This window comes from Melozone crissalis, unplaced genomic scaffold, assembly GCF_028551555.1.
Source record: "Melozone crissalis strain CALT ecotype California unplaced genomic scaffold, PUWL_Pcris_2 ptg000016l_1, whole genome shotgun sequence".
NCBI lineage: Eukaryota > Metazoa > Chordata > Aves > Passeriformes > Passerellidae > Melozone > Melozone crissalis.
In genome coordinates this window covers 34,230,032-34,247,200 of record NW_026535794.1, presented here as the reverse complement: position 1 = coordinate 34,247,200, position 17,169 = coordinate 34,230,032, and the positions used below count along the sequence as shown (strand labels likewise).

Here is a 17,169-nt window from a genome sequence, read left to right as displayed (position 1 = left end):
CAGCCATAAACACGGAGGGAGAGGCGTGAAGCGCAAGCGCGGCACTGAGGGGCGGGGGGAGCCAGCCGGCGGGAAGCCCCGCCCCCGCGCCGTGAAGCTCCACCCCGTGCTGCGAAACCCCGCCCCCAGCGCGCCGAAGCACCGCCTTCGTGGCGGGAAACCACGCCCCGATTCTGCTAGACTCCGCCCCCCAGGGCTCGGGGCCGTGCCGCCGCGGGAGGGGGGCGTGGCCTCCGCTTCCTCCCCGCGGGGCCGGGCCCGGGCCGGTGCGAGCCGTCGAGCCCCGCCCGCCGGGTGTCCCCGGCCGCCCCCGCCGCCCGCAGCATGTCCGACGCTCCCCGCGTCCCCGGGGACGTCTGCAGCCTCTTGGCAGGTGAGGGCAGGAGGGAGGGCTTCCTTCCCGGGGGGCGGGCAAAGGGGGGGCCGAGGGGGGCGGGCCGGTGGGGGTGTGACGGGCCGGGGGAGCCGGGGTGTGCGGGCGCAGCAGCCCCTGGAGCCGCGGCGGAGCGCGCCTCGGTGGGCACCGGGCGATGGCTTCCAGTGCACGGGTTCGGGGGCTCTCTCCTTCCCATCCCCCCAGTTCCTCCTCCCCGGCTACTTCCTCCGCCCGTGCCCGTCCGTGGGGAGCCGCAGCGCTCCGGCTCGCTTCCCCGCGGGGAGGAAGGAGCGGGCCGGGCCCCCGTAAGCCGGGAGCCGACACCGCTCCCCGGCCGGGCAGTTCGGGGCTGCGGGCGCCAGCCGGGGTGAGGCGTTCGGGGGCTGCCGCGGACTGGCGTGCGGGGAGTGTGACCGCCGGGTGACCGCGCAGCCATCCGGAGGAAGTCTCTGCCCCCGGGTGTGCTGGCAGGGCAGGCTGCCCGCATCAGCCGAAAAAAAGTAATGAACTTCCCCGCCGAACAGCTGAGGAGCGGACGGAAGGGCTGCTGAATTGCTGGGGTGTTGTCACATCAGTCACACACCTCTGACCGTGGCTGTCCGTGCTCTCAGGATGCGTTGGAGCGTAGGGATGGGATGATTTCTTACCGTGAAAGGTTATAATGTTAGTACGGACTTCCGAATGCGAGTGGCTATCTTTTTTCTCAAAGAACTAGTATTCAATTTTTTTTGTTGTTGTTAATTAAAATAAATAGTATACTTAAAAGTTGGCTTTTCTGGTATCTTTATCGAAAAGTTTGGTGTCCTGAAGCCATTTTAATTTCAGTGGGACTCTTCTGAGAACTTCTGTTTCTGCCTCAGGAACTTGTGTAGCTCTGACTTTGCCATTCAAATTACCCATGCTTTTTGAAATCTCCCTTCTGAGGCCAAGCGCTCAATTACATGGCTGGGCACCTGCCAGAGTCTAGTGCAACTCATCACTTTACAGACTATTATTTTTTTTAACACTTTGATTGAAAGAGCTAATGCTTGAAACATATTGCTCTCACCACATCTCATCTTCTGCTAACTGTCTGAAGTGTTTTATAACTGCAGTTTCTATGTCACTTGCATATCACACCATCTGTATTAAAAATTTGCATGGAAGGCCACTAGAAAAAAAAAAGGGAAAGCTTCTCATGATTTCATATGATGGAATAGATTCTTAATCCTTCAGAAAAAATAATTACCCTTAGAGAGCATTTCTAAATCTTAGTATTTTCTGTGGCAATACTGAATTCTGGAACTCATGGTCAGATGGAGGGCATATATGTTTGTTTTGGTGCTAATTTCACTGAGTGAAGCTCATCTTGAAACTCTTCAATGCCTTAAGTGCTTTAAAATTTTTTTGAGGGGAAGGATGTGATGCAAATGGGATCATTTGAGATGATGATTTCTTCCTCAGTCATGGTACCTCATGTACACAACCTGTCCTTCCTTCCTTCTTCCCATCTTTATCCAGTCTGCCATGGAAAGAGAGACACAGAAGTCTTTGTATTTTGAAGTGAAACAAAGAACACCTATTTTTCCTCAAGATGTAATGTACTTTCAGAGTCACTATGAGCAGTAGCCTAAGTTATACACAGGTATCTAATGTTTGTAGAGTATGTAAAGCTTTAGCTTTTCTCATTTCTTTTTGTGCTGTCTATAGAACTGAAGTTAAGAAGGCAATGGAATGATTTACCAGTGGTCTTTAAATATTTGTTTTATTATTACTACATCTAATAATAGTTTGCAACTTTAAATTGTTACCCTCAGGGTTAACCTTGTAAGGTTATATGCTGTTAAAATTACATAACCTGCTTATTTTTGAAAAATAAATAATGGCATGACTTTTTACAGTTTTTGTTAAACTCTCTTTTTTGAGGTTATCAGTCAAGTGCATGAAAGTTAGAAATGAGAGTAATCCAGTAAACTTTAATCCAGTAATCCTGTAAACTGTATGAGCAGTTCTTTCACTGAGGTGTGTAGGATCTCACAGTCTTTTATGTAGTTTTCTTCTTTTTTTTTGGCTCAAGCTATTCCTGTAGTGAGGATGTATAGTAATGGAGGAGGGAAGGAGGGTCTGTAATATCTTTACTATTCATTAAGAAACTATTACACCATACAAAGACCACAGTTAGTAGATAGTTATTAATTTCTGCATGCTCTTCTTCAAGGGTGCTTCTTAATGTATTATTTTAATGGCTTACAGTTATTGATCCAGCACGTCTTTGAGATGAGGGAATATTGTTTTCCCATCGGTAAAATTAGTATAATAAACAAGATGTGATTGGGGTCGCAAAAAATAATCAATGGTGGAACAGAATTAGAATTCAAATTCACCTGCCTCCATGCTGTGCTGGTTTCTCCAGATAATAATGAGTTGGATATCTATGTTAGTGGCCATTGCAAGTGCCAGGCACTTCTTCATATCAGGTTCAGTGAAGAACGTGCAGCTAATGGGTAGTGACAAGCACTGAATTTTAGTCTGGTGTTCACGTAGCAGAGGCTCTCACAGGTGCAAAATCTCCTAAGTACTGTGCTCTTCTGCTCTTCCTCCTCTTCTTGGCCTTTTTGCCTATGATTTCCAACTTCTGCAACAAGTGGAGGAATGATCATATGGATTTCCTTATCCCTGCTTACTCTTGATTGATGGTTGGAGTATGTCCACCCACCATGCTGAACATGTAGGGATCCTACTGGAAAACCTACTAAGTGCTCCTGTAGTTAAACATGGCGATAATGGGAATAAACACACCAGGGGATGAATTAAAGTTGCACAGAAAATTTTCCGACTTGTGAGTGCTTTGCTTTGAACCTAAACAATATTATATCTTTAACACAAAAACAAATTCTGTCACACATGCTGGCAGGGTCATTATAGTTGCATATCAGTGGCGCTGAAATGTTCCAGGCAGAAGCACAGCTTGAGCTCAGGGCTAACCGCATTAGTAGGAAACAGGAGGAAGCCGTTTCTGTAAAGTTGAAGGGGAAAGGTCAGTGTGGCAATAGACTTATTGCAGAGGTTTATTGGGATTGCACAATCCCATCCTGTCTTCTCTGACTTGTTCAAGTGGTAGTGGGGAAACACTGGAGACAGAAACAGAGTCCTCTGGTCGTGAGTTAAACTCCTGGTAGGAGGAGAGAATAAGTTTGTTGCTCTCTTATCTCCCTCTTTACACCTCGGAGGTGTATGGTAGTGTATGTAACTTCTTAAATCCCCACCTGCACTTACAGTCCCTGCACTTGCGGATGATGCTTGAGACAGTGGAATTCAGTGAAGGAAGCCCATCCCTGCTCTGCCTTTTCTTCTTTTGAAAAGGCATCGTCTGTTGTGTTTATGTGATATTTTGGTGGGTGTCTGGCAAAGTGGAATGTTTCTCTTTTTTGTCCCCTCAAACTGTAGCTGGTTGCATAGATTGTTGGAGGCCTTCTCACATCTATTTTTCCTTAGTAAGTTTTGGCTTGTTCATAGCTGAGGAGGAGTTTGAAGGTTCCTTCTTCCCCCAAGGGATTATTTCTTCTGTAATGTAAACCAGACTGGTTTCTTCAGTCAACTTGACTAGAAAAAAAATTCTTGAGATTTTTTCAGTAACAAAGATTTAGTTGGAGATAAGACTTCATTATTTTTTCACAGGTTTTGATGGTGTCATGATCATTAGATATGTGTATCATTTATATTTTTTCCCCAGTTCATATCACGTGACTGTAGTTTGGGTGATATTTCTTTGTCTTTTGTTCAATTTTCCTTTCACACGTGGCAATATTTTTTGTTTGAATCTTCTGTATTTGTATTTTGAAAGTTACAAATACTTTTACTGTGAAAATGGGATAAAATTTTCTCTAGTTTATACGGAACCTTATATCCCATCTTAATATAATTTTTCTTGTTCTGTTAAGCAAAACTCCAAACCTAAATAGAAACCAATGTTCTTGCCCTAAGGATCATTTCTACCCAGATATTATTCAGTTTGTTTAAATGCTTAGTTATATTGTCCAGAACACCTTTTTTTCTGTGTGATTCCTCTTATTTTTTTCTTCAAAGTCATACTGTTTACCTACTTGTTTAGTTGCATCTTGAAAATCGCTTGCAGAAAAGGGCAAGGCAAGAAATCTATAAGATATTGGATCTAGTGCAGGAGTTGCTTACCTTTTATTTTTGGACTGTGCTGTTTATATTTACCCCAATCCCCAAAAAACAAACTGTCCATTTTAATTTTCCATGTCAGCTGTTTCTGGACTTTCCTCTTACATGCCTGTCATAGAAGAAGCCTTCTGGGTACAGTGTGGCTCTTCTTTATTGATTGATTCAAATTTAAAAGCACACTGTTGTTTAAAACTACTCTTTTTAAAAAGTATTATTTCCATGTTTCCAAGGCTTTAACAAATTCCAGTTCTTGCTGAAGAATCCATCTGTACAAAATAAACCAGGGGGATTATAGTAGACATCTTTTAAGTAGACATGTATTTACAGCTTTGGTAGTATGTATGTGTTTCTATAGTAATGGAGTAAGATTAGAAACAGTGAGGTGAAAAAAATGCACAGAGGGACTCCTGGTAAGAAATAACCTCCAGTGATTTGAAACATAGTTCAATTGTCTCTGCCATAAATTTGGGAATAAGTGTCATATATGGGTGATAAAAATGGCATAGGCTATTTTTTATATACTCATTATTCACTTAGTTTGTCTTTTTCAATTAACATGGAGTCTATCTTTCTCATCTGACTGGGTTTACGTTTCTTTCATAATCATATGTCAACAAACCACAATAGACACAGCATAATGTGGCATACAGTGTAAATCTTTAGGTTAATCCTTAACATTTTTTATTATAGTTCATTTGGAATCACTTTGTAACTTGATCATGATTTGTACTGGTGTGGTTTTTTTTCATTATATGCTTAATATGTTACAGCTCCATCTTTTCTCACCTCTTTAATATAGAGAGAGGATGCTCAACTACTCATCCAATGAGACTAGAGATAGATATATAACTATATATATGTATAGTACTTGATTAAAATTTTTCTTTTTTAATCTTTTAAAAGACATGCCTTATCAATTTACTTCATTTGAGGAGTCTTAGCAATTTGTGTATGCTTCTGCTTTTAAAATCACTAATAAAACTGTTGAATGTCAACATGTTTCATTATACTTACTTTGTATGTGTCAACACAGCAACATAACCTTGCTTCTGGGAATTTAAGGTAGAGCAATTTTAAAGGCAATCCTTTCTGGGACTTTGCACTAAAAGCAATACTAACCTTATTGTTAGGCTGGATAAATGTGGTATTTTTAGACATCTTGAAGTTCAGTCACTTTTATTTTACATCATGTGTTCTGTTTCTGATTAAGCGTATATATATTTAAAAGGCAATTTAGCAAACTCTGGAGAGGGACTTTAAAACATAGTTGTGAATTTGGGGGAGAGCAAAAGCAAAGTCCTCCAATATTTCTTTATTTAATAGAACAGGCAGTGACAGCTATTGCTTGGCAGTTTGTCTTCAGGCTTTTTCCCTATTAATGATTCGCATGACAACTGAAATCAAATTAATTAATTGCTTTCTGATGCCAGCCCTGTGTAAAGCTGAAAGATACATGGCAGTCTGTTTAATATTGGTCACCTTTGGACAGTATGTGTGTAATAAATGTGCCTAGCTTGCAGCTATGTCCCAAAATCCTCTGGCCTGCTGTCCCAAATTCCCTGGCTGGCAGCTGGCGGCTGGCTCTCTGGGTCCTTGAGGCAGAGCAGAGACAAGGCTGGTGGCTGCAGGAATTGCTCTGCTGAGCTGCTGGTGCCTCCACATGGCAGTGGCAGTACAGCTGCCAGGTTATCCCCTGGAGTGTCCCTGGCCATAGGATGGATGTGTGTCCAGCCTCCCAACCAGCCTGCTTTCTCCTCGGGCTGTGGGCCCTGCCATGTGCGTGGAGATGCTCCTGTCTCATTGCCACTTTCTGATTCCGTCATTGGAATGGTGTCAACTCATCAGTTGATGTGTCCGTGATGGAGTGATTAACTTCTTGATAATGTGGTTGGATAACATCTTGGTTATCTGCTGGAGGAGGGGATGAAGAATGACCCAGCACATAGTCTTTGGGTGCCTCTGTGGGAATCTGCTTGGCCCACCCTGACTAGAAATTGAAGTAGTTCTGTCCTAAGTATCTTTGTTTATTAAGTGTGACTTATATTTACAATATTAAATCCTGTAAACAACAAATGTGCTGTGATTTGTTATGCTTAGCACTCTTTAACACAGCACTTGCTTTGGGCTAGAAATTTACAATGTTCTTGAAAAATTCCATCTGTGTGGTTCCAGCCTTCATTAAAGGAAATAGCTCCAAAGTCTTTAAAAAATTAAAATCTTGCAGTATTGTCTGTTTATAATCATTGAAGTAAAGACAACCATAAACTGTTTTAACAATGAAATGCAAAAGAAATCTTAGCTTTTCTCCTTGTAAAAGGACTGTAGATGAAAATGAAATGACAATGGCTTTTAGCTTTTGACTGTTCTGTGAACTGGCACTCAAGTTTTGAACTGTATGAGCTCGTGTAAGTGGACAGAGCTAGGCTGAGGTGTGACTTTCCTTTCCGGTCAGTTTGTAACCTGTATTGGCAGAGCAATTTGTGAGTGATTTGTATCAATTGTATCCTTTGGTTTGGTAGCTTTTGTTCATTTCCTGCAGGCAAATAATTCCTCTGGGGTATGGTGCAAGCAAATTTAACATTACAAGCTTTAAGAAACAGAGCAACAAGTATGGGCATTTAAGCTATCAAACAGTCTAACACACAAGCTTAAGAAAAGAGGTGTTAAGTAGGTTTCCAGTGTGTATTTTTCTTTGCTTTGTTTTTGTTTATTCGTTTTAGTGTTTTTAAATTTATTTTTTTATTTTCATATTTTCATTGGGAACATGTAAATGTCTGCTATGTGTGATACTAAATATCTGGTCAATTCGTTGGGAAAAATTTATGGGAATATGTCACTTGGTTTTTTTTTTTTTTGCTCTGGGGTAACTGATTAGTTAAAGTGCTATTAGACCAGAAATCTGTTCAAAGAGGTTTTCTTTCTGGAACTTATCTTTTATTCCTTTTAAAATTTCTTGATGGATCAGCTGCTGCTGAAGCATGAATCAAGTCTGCACTGAAGTACTTGTGAGGAGTAGTTTTGTTTTCTGTGTAGCATTAAACTAGTACAGGAGAGACCAAGTTGTGGATCATCCTGGAGAGGGGAGAGGAAGTATGTGACTAGAACAGTGGTGAGAAATGGGCACATTTTGCTACTTCTCTTTCAAGTTTACTGTATTAAACTAGGATCTGCTGCACTGAAGTCCCTAGTTCTGTTCTAATTCGTACATAAATCACTTTGTGGAAGGTCAGAGAAACTACAGGAACATTTCCTTATGTTAAGGCAGTCCATATTCCTCCATAGTGTGGAAATACAGGAAGTGAAGAGATGATCATAACTTAGATGACTTGCTGGCTTCTTGTCCAGAGAAGCTTAGGATGTTACTCATCTTCTGCATCTGGTACATCCTGGATGGATTTACAACAGTAAATTAAAACAAGATATATAACATACTGTATAACTCTGAGTAGATAAGAAATATATATGATACAGTAAAATGTAATTTTCAGGTAAACTGCTTCTTTAGCATCGTGTGTTTGTCATATCTGTCTTTGTATTTTGGGGTTGTGATGAATCAAGCCATATGGTATCTCTGGACATATGGAAGTAATAGTGTTCCATGATGAAAACAGTGCACCCTGACTGTGGGTACACCTCAGCTTGGAGAACTTGTTTCACATGCTCATGTGAGAGGGAAGCCATCCCAGGGATGTCTTCTGCAACTGATGCTGTTTAGAAATGACAAACTTGTATATGCGTGCTCTGTTTCTGCCTCTCTCCTCCAACTCTACCTATACTGAGAGTAAATGGAGCGTCTGCTTCTGCCCTGTCCTCCCATGGTTGAAAATTCTCTATTATTTCTGCTTTCCAAGTCCAAGGTTTTCTGGAAAGCTACAAAATCTGTCAGCAATATAGTTAGTCCTGAAATTTTTGTATCCGCAGTATATTTTAAGCCAGAAGTAGTAATTTTTTTTTATAATCAACTTGGTTTGTCTTCCCCACATACTCCTTAATTGTGTTATTTCAATGTTTGTATTTGAATAAAGCTTTGACAGTCAATCTGAGATGGCAGAATTCTCACCTGGCTTGAACCTTTCCAAGAAGTAAAGAAGCCCACTGAGTTTAAGTGAAGACTTCTGAATCCAAGTTTTGTGATTGATTAGTGTCCAAAGATTACCATGCAAGTATTGCTCCTGATTTATAAACATGACTAATTCCTCTGAGATTTTGTATGTTGGTGCCTAGGTAGCACTTGGAAGCTGCTATCTAATTTTTAAAATAAATAGATATAAAAGTATGGAAAAATAAATATTTAATCAGGCCATCCCTCTTCAAGTGAAAGCTAGTTTTGTGTTGGGAAACCCTGTTAGGTTTCATTGAGAGAAAAACTGTTGATTTGTTTTTAACTATTTTGTTTTTTTCTCTGAATAGTAAAAGTATAAGTTTTTTGACCTTAGTTTTGTAGTTTGTCAATGTCATTGGGTTCTGTGGGCTCTCCTCTGCCAATTCCAATCCTTGGCAATTCCAATCCTTGTAATTTGTGAAGATGTGTACTTTTTTATGGGTTTGGAAAAAATCCCTGTTGGCATTCTTGGTCTGCAGCATAAAGACTGTTGGGGGTATGTCTGGAGGATGCATTAATACATGTTAAGTGCCTTTCCTTCTGTCCTTTTGAAGAAGGAATGCCACAGAACTGAGTGAAGGTCTCCCCCATTCAGGATTGCTTTGGAAAACGTAATGGGAAGATTCTCTGTCTCATGGAGAGAGGAGGATCAATGCTATTCTTCAGAACTCTAAAATATTGTAAAACATGAATACTTTTGCTGCACTTGGTGAGGACAGTAATCTAAAAATTTAAATAATAATCTAGTGAATTATTTGTAAAGAAGAATATTTTTGTAATAGCTGTGCTAGTGTTCTTGAAGGGTAACTTCTGACTTGTCTTCTTGCATCCTGTAATACAAAGGGTGATATGTTTCTGTTTTATAAAGAAAAAAGCAGGCAATTAAATTTTTCATTTAGGAAATCTGTGGTAAATATTCCTGTAAACTTTTGCACGTAGACAGTTGGCTGTTATTTATGTTTCTGTATTAAAAGGGAATGTTTCATCTGATTGGAGAAGTTATAGGATTAAAATAGTGCTATCTATATGCATTTGCATCTATCCAGAGAGAGCCAAGGTATATATATATATGTGTCTCTGTGTGTGTCTGTGGAGGTGGGCAGGCACTGTGAGAAGGTGTTTTGTTACCCGCAAATGCTTTCTCTTATCCACTGAGCAGTTGTTACCCATACAGATGAGACATTTATGTTAACAAGCAGGATTTTTTGGTTGTTTCTCCTTTTCTGTTTTTGGGATAATTGTATGTTGAGTGGTATCTATAAGAGACTTCTAATGTTGTTTTTTGCCATTGTTTAGTCAATAAGGAAAACATACTACTGTGTTACACTCCCACAAATTCTATACACACTGCATTCTTTTTATCCTATTGAATGGATATTTACTATATTAAAAGAACAGTGGTAGCTTTTATGGAATGTTTTGTTTCTACATGACTGTATAAAAGTATCATCTGAGTAAGAATTAAAACTTAAAGTGCAGGCTAGAGCCTTTGTTTGTGATTCTACAAGTGGAGGTGTGCTTAATTTAAAGTACACTGTTGAGCTGGACTCCTTTGATAAGGTTAATTTGCTTACTTAATAGTTTTCAGGATTGCTTTGGATATGAATCTTTAGTCAACCAGTGATTTCAGAGGCATTGTGGGAACTTGAAAATACTGTAACCAGTAAGTGAGCTATATTACTATCTGGGTAAGTGTACTGCTGAAATAATAAATTACACAACCATCTTTGCAACTTGAACTTCTGAAATAACATGGCAGTAATATATGCATAAAGGCTATTTCCATGTTTTAGCTTTGTCTTTTACTTTAGGTGATGGAAAGTAATTGTTATAGGACTGCAATTTATTAGGACTTACGTAGCATAATTAAGTGAGCAAGAATCAAATGTCACCATAAGATTTGCTGTGCTAAGCATAAGTAGATCGAGAACAAATGTATCCCATTTAGAATCTAAAATGTCTGTTAACTATGCTGTGAGTAGGGCTGAAAATAATTTTCTTATTTTTTTCACAGTAGTATCAGGACAAGCTCATTACAGCAGTATTTTTTCTTTTTTTGAGGTGTATTTATTTTCTTCTTTATTTAGATGTTGAAACATTTGTTTCCCAAACACTAAAAGGAGAAAATCTATCCAAGAAAGCAAAAGAAAAGCGTGAAGCTCTTCTTAAGAAGATAAAGGATATTAAGACAAGGTAAGTGAACTTCATGGCTTTAATATGTTAGAAAGTCACTTACTGATATCTTAAAGTTTTACGCAATCTTTTATTAAACATTAACCATATTAAAGATTAAAAAATCTGTCTAGGTGCTGATTTTTTCAAAAAATCTGTACGGGTTCAAGTCTTGTCTTCTCAAAGCTGCTACAATTTAGTAAGAAATGGGATCAGAATGATTTGTCCCATTTGAATTGTTTAATATTCTGAAACCTGATTGCAAGTTGGGCAGAGCTTGCCTTCACCTCTGCTTTTGTAATTTTCACTAAAACATGAGAAATAAAATGTATTGAGGATATGAATGAGCTTCCTATCACCATACTCAGCTGGTGTAAGACAGCTGTGTGTTATCTCCTAAGCATTCCATTGATGGCATGCTTCTGCCCCTGTGGCAATTTGTTTATAATTTCAAGGACAGCACAATCATCTGGTGAGGGCGCTACACTGGAGGGAGACATGAGATGTGTCCCAAAATCTTGTATTTGAAGTTTTGTGTTCTTTTAATTCAGGCTATAAATGCTTAGGGAACTAGCTCTCCCTCATATTCTCTTTTAAGAAAGTAGTATTTTATCTATTTATTTTTTCTTTCCTGGGTTTTCCATTCTGGGTTATTGAGTTAACTGTGACTGTACAGATGACTTGCAGATACAGTGTTACTGATTTTTTTCTTGACTGACTGATGCTTTTTTGGATGAGGAAATATCAAAGAGAGGGAACCTGCATTTATGGGCATATTGACACTGAATCTGTTACTATTAATTTATGTGACCCCATGGTTTCTCGTCTTATTTTAATTTCTAATGCCTTCCTCATTTCCTGTAATATTATTCACTGTTAACAATGTTTTGCTTTTCATGCAGGCTACAAAATACATGCACATTGTAATCTTCTTTGATTTTAACATCCCACATGTTGGGCTGTGTTACTGCCACTTGCTACACTGGATTTCTTGGATCTGGCCTTTTATCTCTGTTTGCATTTCTCAGTTTCTTATCTCTAGACCATTCCTTTCTCTTCTGCTCGTTTCTTGCCAACATCTCCTTATTGACTAAACTGATATCTTTACTACTGCTTATTGTTCATAAAGATGATCTTGGCAGCTGCATTTTATTTGCCAGTTAGTTCGTAACCCATGAATGCTTCTTGAATGCCATTCTACATAACTCTGTCCTGATAATTTGTCTGTATCATTAAACTGTATTATGTGATTATTTTAGTTTCTGAAATATTAAGATTTAGCTCTGAAGAAACAGTGTATAAAAGGATGTTTTCTCTCTGGGATGAGAATTTTTTTGTTTTGTAGGCATTATATAAATTGAGATCTCCTTATTTGAAAAGAAAATCTTATTTAGGCATGCTTTAACTTTTATCTTTCTGGTTAGTTATTAATACATTTTCATTTGGATTTCTGTAAATTTACTGTAGTTATGCCCACTATTTTTGATTTTTAATTTAGTTTCCTATTGAACTACTGGCTTATTTCAAAATATGTTTAATGGTTCTGCTTGTGCACAAAAATTTGTGGAATTTGTTAACATTTTAAAGGTTTACTAAAAAAATTATAGATGCTTTTGTGTGTTTTTATACCTTAAGATATCTGAGCAGATGTATTTTATAATCTTAAGATGTTTTTATGCCTTATGATATCTGAGCAGATGAATGTTACTAGAAAAGGCTGCTCAGTCTGGATTTGGTTTTGTTCAAGTCTTCCTTGAAGTGACTGGGGATTCTGTCAGCTGCAAAGGCAAAAGGAAAACTGAATAAATACTTAAAGTCAAAGATAAAGACTTTAGCATTTTCAAGGAAAACTTGCAGCGCTGAGTCTCGACCACAAAACTTGTTGAAAACTGATTGCTGTTCTGTGCCACGTCCTCGTGTGCCGTGGGTTTGCGAGTGTGCGTTGCTTTATGATGTTTCTTCTTCTGTTTTTTCCTGCAGCTATCCTCAGGAATTCCCGGAGAAAGGTGAGTCTCGTGGGTTTGCGAGTGTGCGTTGCTTTATGATGTTTCTTGTTCTGTTTTTCCCTGCAGCTATGCTCAGGAATTCCCGGAGAAAGGTGAGTCCCGTGCCCTTTCCCCGCTGCTCCCGCCGCGCTGTGTTCCCGCGGCCGCGCGAGGCCGAGGGCCCTGGCGCCCCCTGCCGCGGCCGGCGGGAACTGCGGCCCGAGCGCGCAGCCCCGGCAGCGAGCGCGGCGCACCGCCCTACAGCCCTCGCTGATGGCAACGCTCGGCTGGAAATGGAGCTCGGGGTTTAATCTATAATGCGGCTCGTTATGGAGCTTATTTGTTATAAATTTAGTATAAATGGAGCTTTGTTAGTAAGAGTGCAGCCTTGCGAAAGACCATGTGACGTGCGGTTTTTTTTTTCCCCCAGAGGAAGTGAATGCAAAGTAGCCTGCTTAGGAGATGGAATTTTAGCAGAGGTTACTTATTTCAGCCTTTTTTCTTAACGTTGCAAAAGTCTTCAATTCCATAGTGATGTTTCTTTAACCTTTTAATAGGATCATCTCGTGGCAATATGATATTGGCTTTCGATCCACACTGGATGAATGTTTTCATAGTGCAGCGGGAGCTCAGACCTTTAGCTGGAGAGGAGATGATTTAGTGTGCGAGTAATGAAAACTGAAGTGTGGGTTATCTATTGTCTTCTAGTGGAGTTTAAACAAAGCTGCAGAGTTCAGCTTAGAGAAGACTGAGGGGTTTGTTGCTACAGTGTTCTGTTCTGTAACTAAACCTGGAAGGGCTCTTATTTCCATGATGCTAATTCTTGAGGTCGTGACCTATAGCCTGTGGATGCTGGTATGAGGGTCACAGTGCGAGGTCAAAAAAGCCTATGCAGAGCTTCACTTTTTACAGTGGTTGAAGAAGTGTCTGTTTCTGGACAAGGAGGTTCAGATGTGTGGGCTGCAGTGTGCCTCCTGAGAAAGTGAAAATATGTAAGTCATATTAGGCAAATAATGTTGTAACAAGGCACAACAAGTTCATACATTTTTTATGCCTGTTTAAATCAAGTTATGCAGCCATAACAGTTCAATTGAAATGGATACTGCAACTTGAAACTTCCCAAAGATTCAAGATTGCCAAGATTCTGTGAACTCCAACTATGTGATTGTTTAAAAATTGTATTACAGTAATTTGCTATTTTTTTAATATTACAGCTCAGCTCTGCTACAGAAGATAAAATGTAGTTTTCATCTTCTCCTCACTGTCCAACAGAACTGAATGAGGGAAAGTAAAATGTTATTTTATTAAGAAAATTACTAACATAAAATTAGGTGGGGTGGTTGTTTCATTGCGGACCTATCTTACTTTGAGAGAGCGTGTTTTTGAACATTTAATAACTTCCCGAGGCTCTGACTGTGTAATAAGTGTGGGAGTTGCCTACAAAAAGCAGAGTTTGCATTTACTGCTTTGTGTAATTTGAAGGTCAAGAAAATTCTAGTCTATTTACTTTCTTCATTGGTAATTTGATTCAGAATTTCTTTTCCAGTTCAACAAATTATTAACAAAAATGAGATTTCATTATCTCTAGCAAAATGGATTATTTGATTTGTATAGTCTGTAATTGTTACTGCATAACTTGCTGTGATTTCTGTGAAAATTATATTCAGTCTTATTCTTTTTATTACCGTACATTTGATTATTAAGCAGGATATATTGTCATGTAAAAAATTCTCGTGATGTCTCTCTGGTTCAGGTCGTAGAACTGTGTAAAAATACTGAGGTGTGTGAACACTCACACCTTAGTTTTCAGTATTTTTCAATAAAATGAAAGTTATACTATTGCTTTCTGCAAGCAAGGATACATCCCTCCAAATTAATGTGCATTTGCTGCATACAGGAGTATAAAAAATTTACAAGAAATAAGAGCCTGCACTTACTTGCAAATTAATTAAGGGAATGTGAATCAGTGGTATGAGTTGTTGGTGTAATGTCCAGAGTTCAAGAAGTGTGTGCTAAACTTTATTTGGTTGTGTCATTCTTACTTTAGGACTGTACAAATTAGGCGTGACTTTTGTAGGTGTAGAACAAAGGACTCACGTGGAGATAAGCAGTCAGATTCTTGGCTAGCTCCTAGTGCAACAAAGCAGTGACAGCAGCTGAGGGAGGTCAACTTTTGTGCCCATTTTCATACCTCTCTGCACACCTAGACATTTGAAAAATGGAAAATTTGGAAAGTATTGAAAACTCAGAAGGCTGTGATGGTCAGTTCCCACCCCCTCCAGAGAAAGAAGAAAGACATCAACATATAAGGTGAAAAAAGGATAATATATTTTAGGAAAAAACAGGAGGGGTGGGAGGAGGAATTTGGAAAGTACCCTGAAAAAAGTTAGGAAGAATAAAAACTACTGTGTGTATTTAAACTCCGTATTTACTATTCTTGCTTTTGTAGTAGCAGTCACTCCATTTTTAAAATGTAAATAAAGTAATCTCTGTTTTAACTGAAAGGAAAGGTGAAGAATGGTACATGCTGTCAAGGTATGTTATCATGATATAGTAGTTATACTACATCAGCTGTTTTCAAGAATCTCGTGAGTTGTGACCTGTCATCCTTTCAGAGGCATCCAGAAGTATTTTTGGAGGCTGAAAGAAGTGGACTAAAACTTTCATAATTCATATACTTCCTGTAGGACCTAATGATATTTGACTCCACTCTCAAACAGCGTCTCCTTCGGCTTGTGAGTAGTTCCACAAGGATGTGTTGTGGGCATACTTTCCACTCCACTCTCTTTCATCACTAAATGTTTGTGAAGCCACACTGACTTTTCACATAGTGACTAGCAGGTTTGACTAAACTATTTGTAAACACTTCTTTTATGGGCTGTGGCCAATAGCATAGAGAATCTTGCCTATCCATAAGGATAAAGCAGGGAGGTGTGAAAGATTAACAATAAAAAAGTAATTGAAGAGCATGTGTGCAAGTAGAACCAGGCTCCTTAAAACTATGATCACCCATGTGCATCTCTCTCAGAAGGTGCACACATATTTCTTTGCAACCAGATTGATGAATTTGAGGACTTTCTTGAATCTCCCTGGAAAGAAGCCTTCTGATGTTGTCTGTCAGGTCAGTAAATATGCTGACAAAAGCATCTTTTTGTCTGTATAGACTGAAAAAAATTGAAGCTTTTTAGGAGAAGTGAGTACATGTGCAAGTTAAAGACACAAAATTAATTGTATGGGAAAATATTTAGTTTTTGTTTGTGGTGTGTTACCTGATTTAACACTGACTTTTACAGTTAAGTATGTTGTTAATTTATGGATAAAGAAAGTCCATGTTGTTCTTATGACCAAAAATGTGCAATTATATTTATATCCAATCCACTGGTCTTTCATCAGATTTATTTTTTAAGTTATTAGACATTTATGGTATCTATTTTATTCTTAAATTGAAGAGCTCTGTATAAATGTCTTTCTCTTAGACACTGCTGCCTTTTTTCCTTTTAATTTGAAATATTTGACTATTTAAGCAGTTTAAGCAAAACTAAAAACCTGTAGTCACACTCAGCGACCTGTTCTAGATCTTAGAATTGGGAAAAAACTTGAAAACAAAGGTAATTTGCATAAAAAACTTGGTTCATTTTTTTGGTAAGACTAATATTCCACTAACATTATAAAAGTCTTAACTTTGTCAAAGATTCTGACTTAATACAGTTTTTGACATTTCTCTGTTTTGAGATTAATTGAATCAATACTGTGACTGCCAAAATGTTTAGTTAAAAGAACCTTGTTTTCAGTTTATGCTAAAAATAGTGCTGAAGTTGGCAGAAGCACCCTAAGCTCTAGAAGCTGTATTTGTGTTTGAAGTTCAATTGCCATCTGTTCTATGCATTTATTTTAGTAAAATACATATTTTTACTCACTTTTCACAAAATATTTTGGCTCAATGTTGAAAGTGAGACACCAGAAGTACTAGCCAAATCGAGTCATACTATGGGAATTTGCAGAACCAGTTCCCCAGAAAGCACTCGTTGCACCTCATATGTGATCTGCAGCACTAAATTATGCAGGAAAGTATGACATGACATTTTCTAACTAGCATTTGTCACTCTGATAAAAACTGATGATGGTCCACTTTTGTTTTTATTTCACTGTAACATAAGAGGGCAAAACTGTGTCTCTAGAGCACTAGTGTTATTCACAGTGTAATTATGGGGAGCACCTGTAAGAAACCTTTAGATGACTCAGATGCTTCTGGCTCTTGGCAGAGCAGTGTGTCTGGAGCCCAAAACCTCTGCTTCCTGGAAATAGTCAAGCTGTTAGAGTAGCACTATTTGCAAGGGATTTGATTTTGTATTTTTTTCTTTTCTGTT

At 38.9% G+C, this 17,169-nt stretch overlaps 1 protein-coding gene across 1 annotated transcript in view; it reads left to right on the top strand.

The window, feature by feature from the left end:
* Positions 1-263: 263 nt before the first annotated feature.
* SKAP2 (src kinase associated phosphoprotein 2) overlaps positions 264-17,169 on the top strand; it is a 119,431-nt gene continuing 102,525 nt past the window's right edge. The window contains exons 1-3 of the mRNA XM_054273541.1: positions 264-373; positions 10,733-10,838; positions 12,798-12,823. Coding sequence (XP_054129516.1) covers positions 325-373; positions 10,733-10,838; positions 12,798-12,823 — 181 coding nt within the window. The 5' untranslated portion in view covers positions 264-324. The remainder of the gene's footprint in view (positions 374-10,732; positions 10,839-12,797; positions 12,824-17,169) is intronic.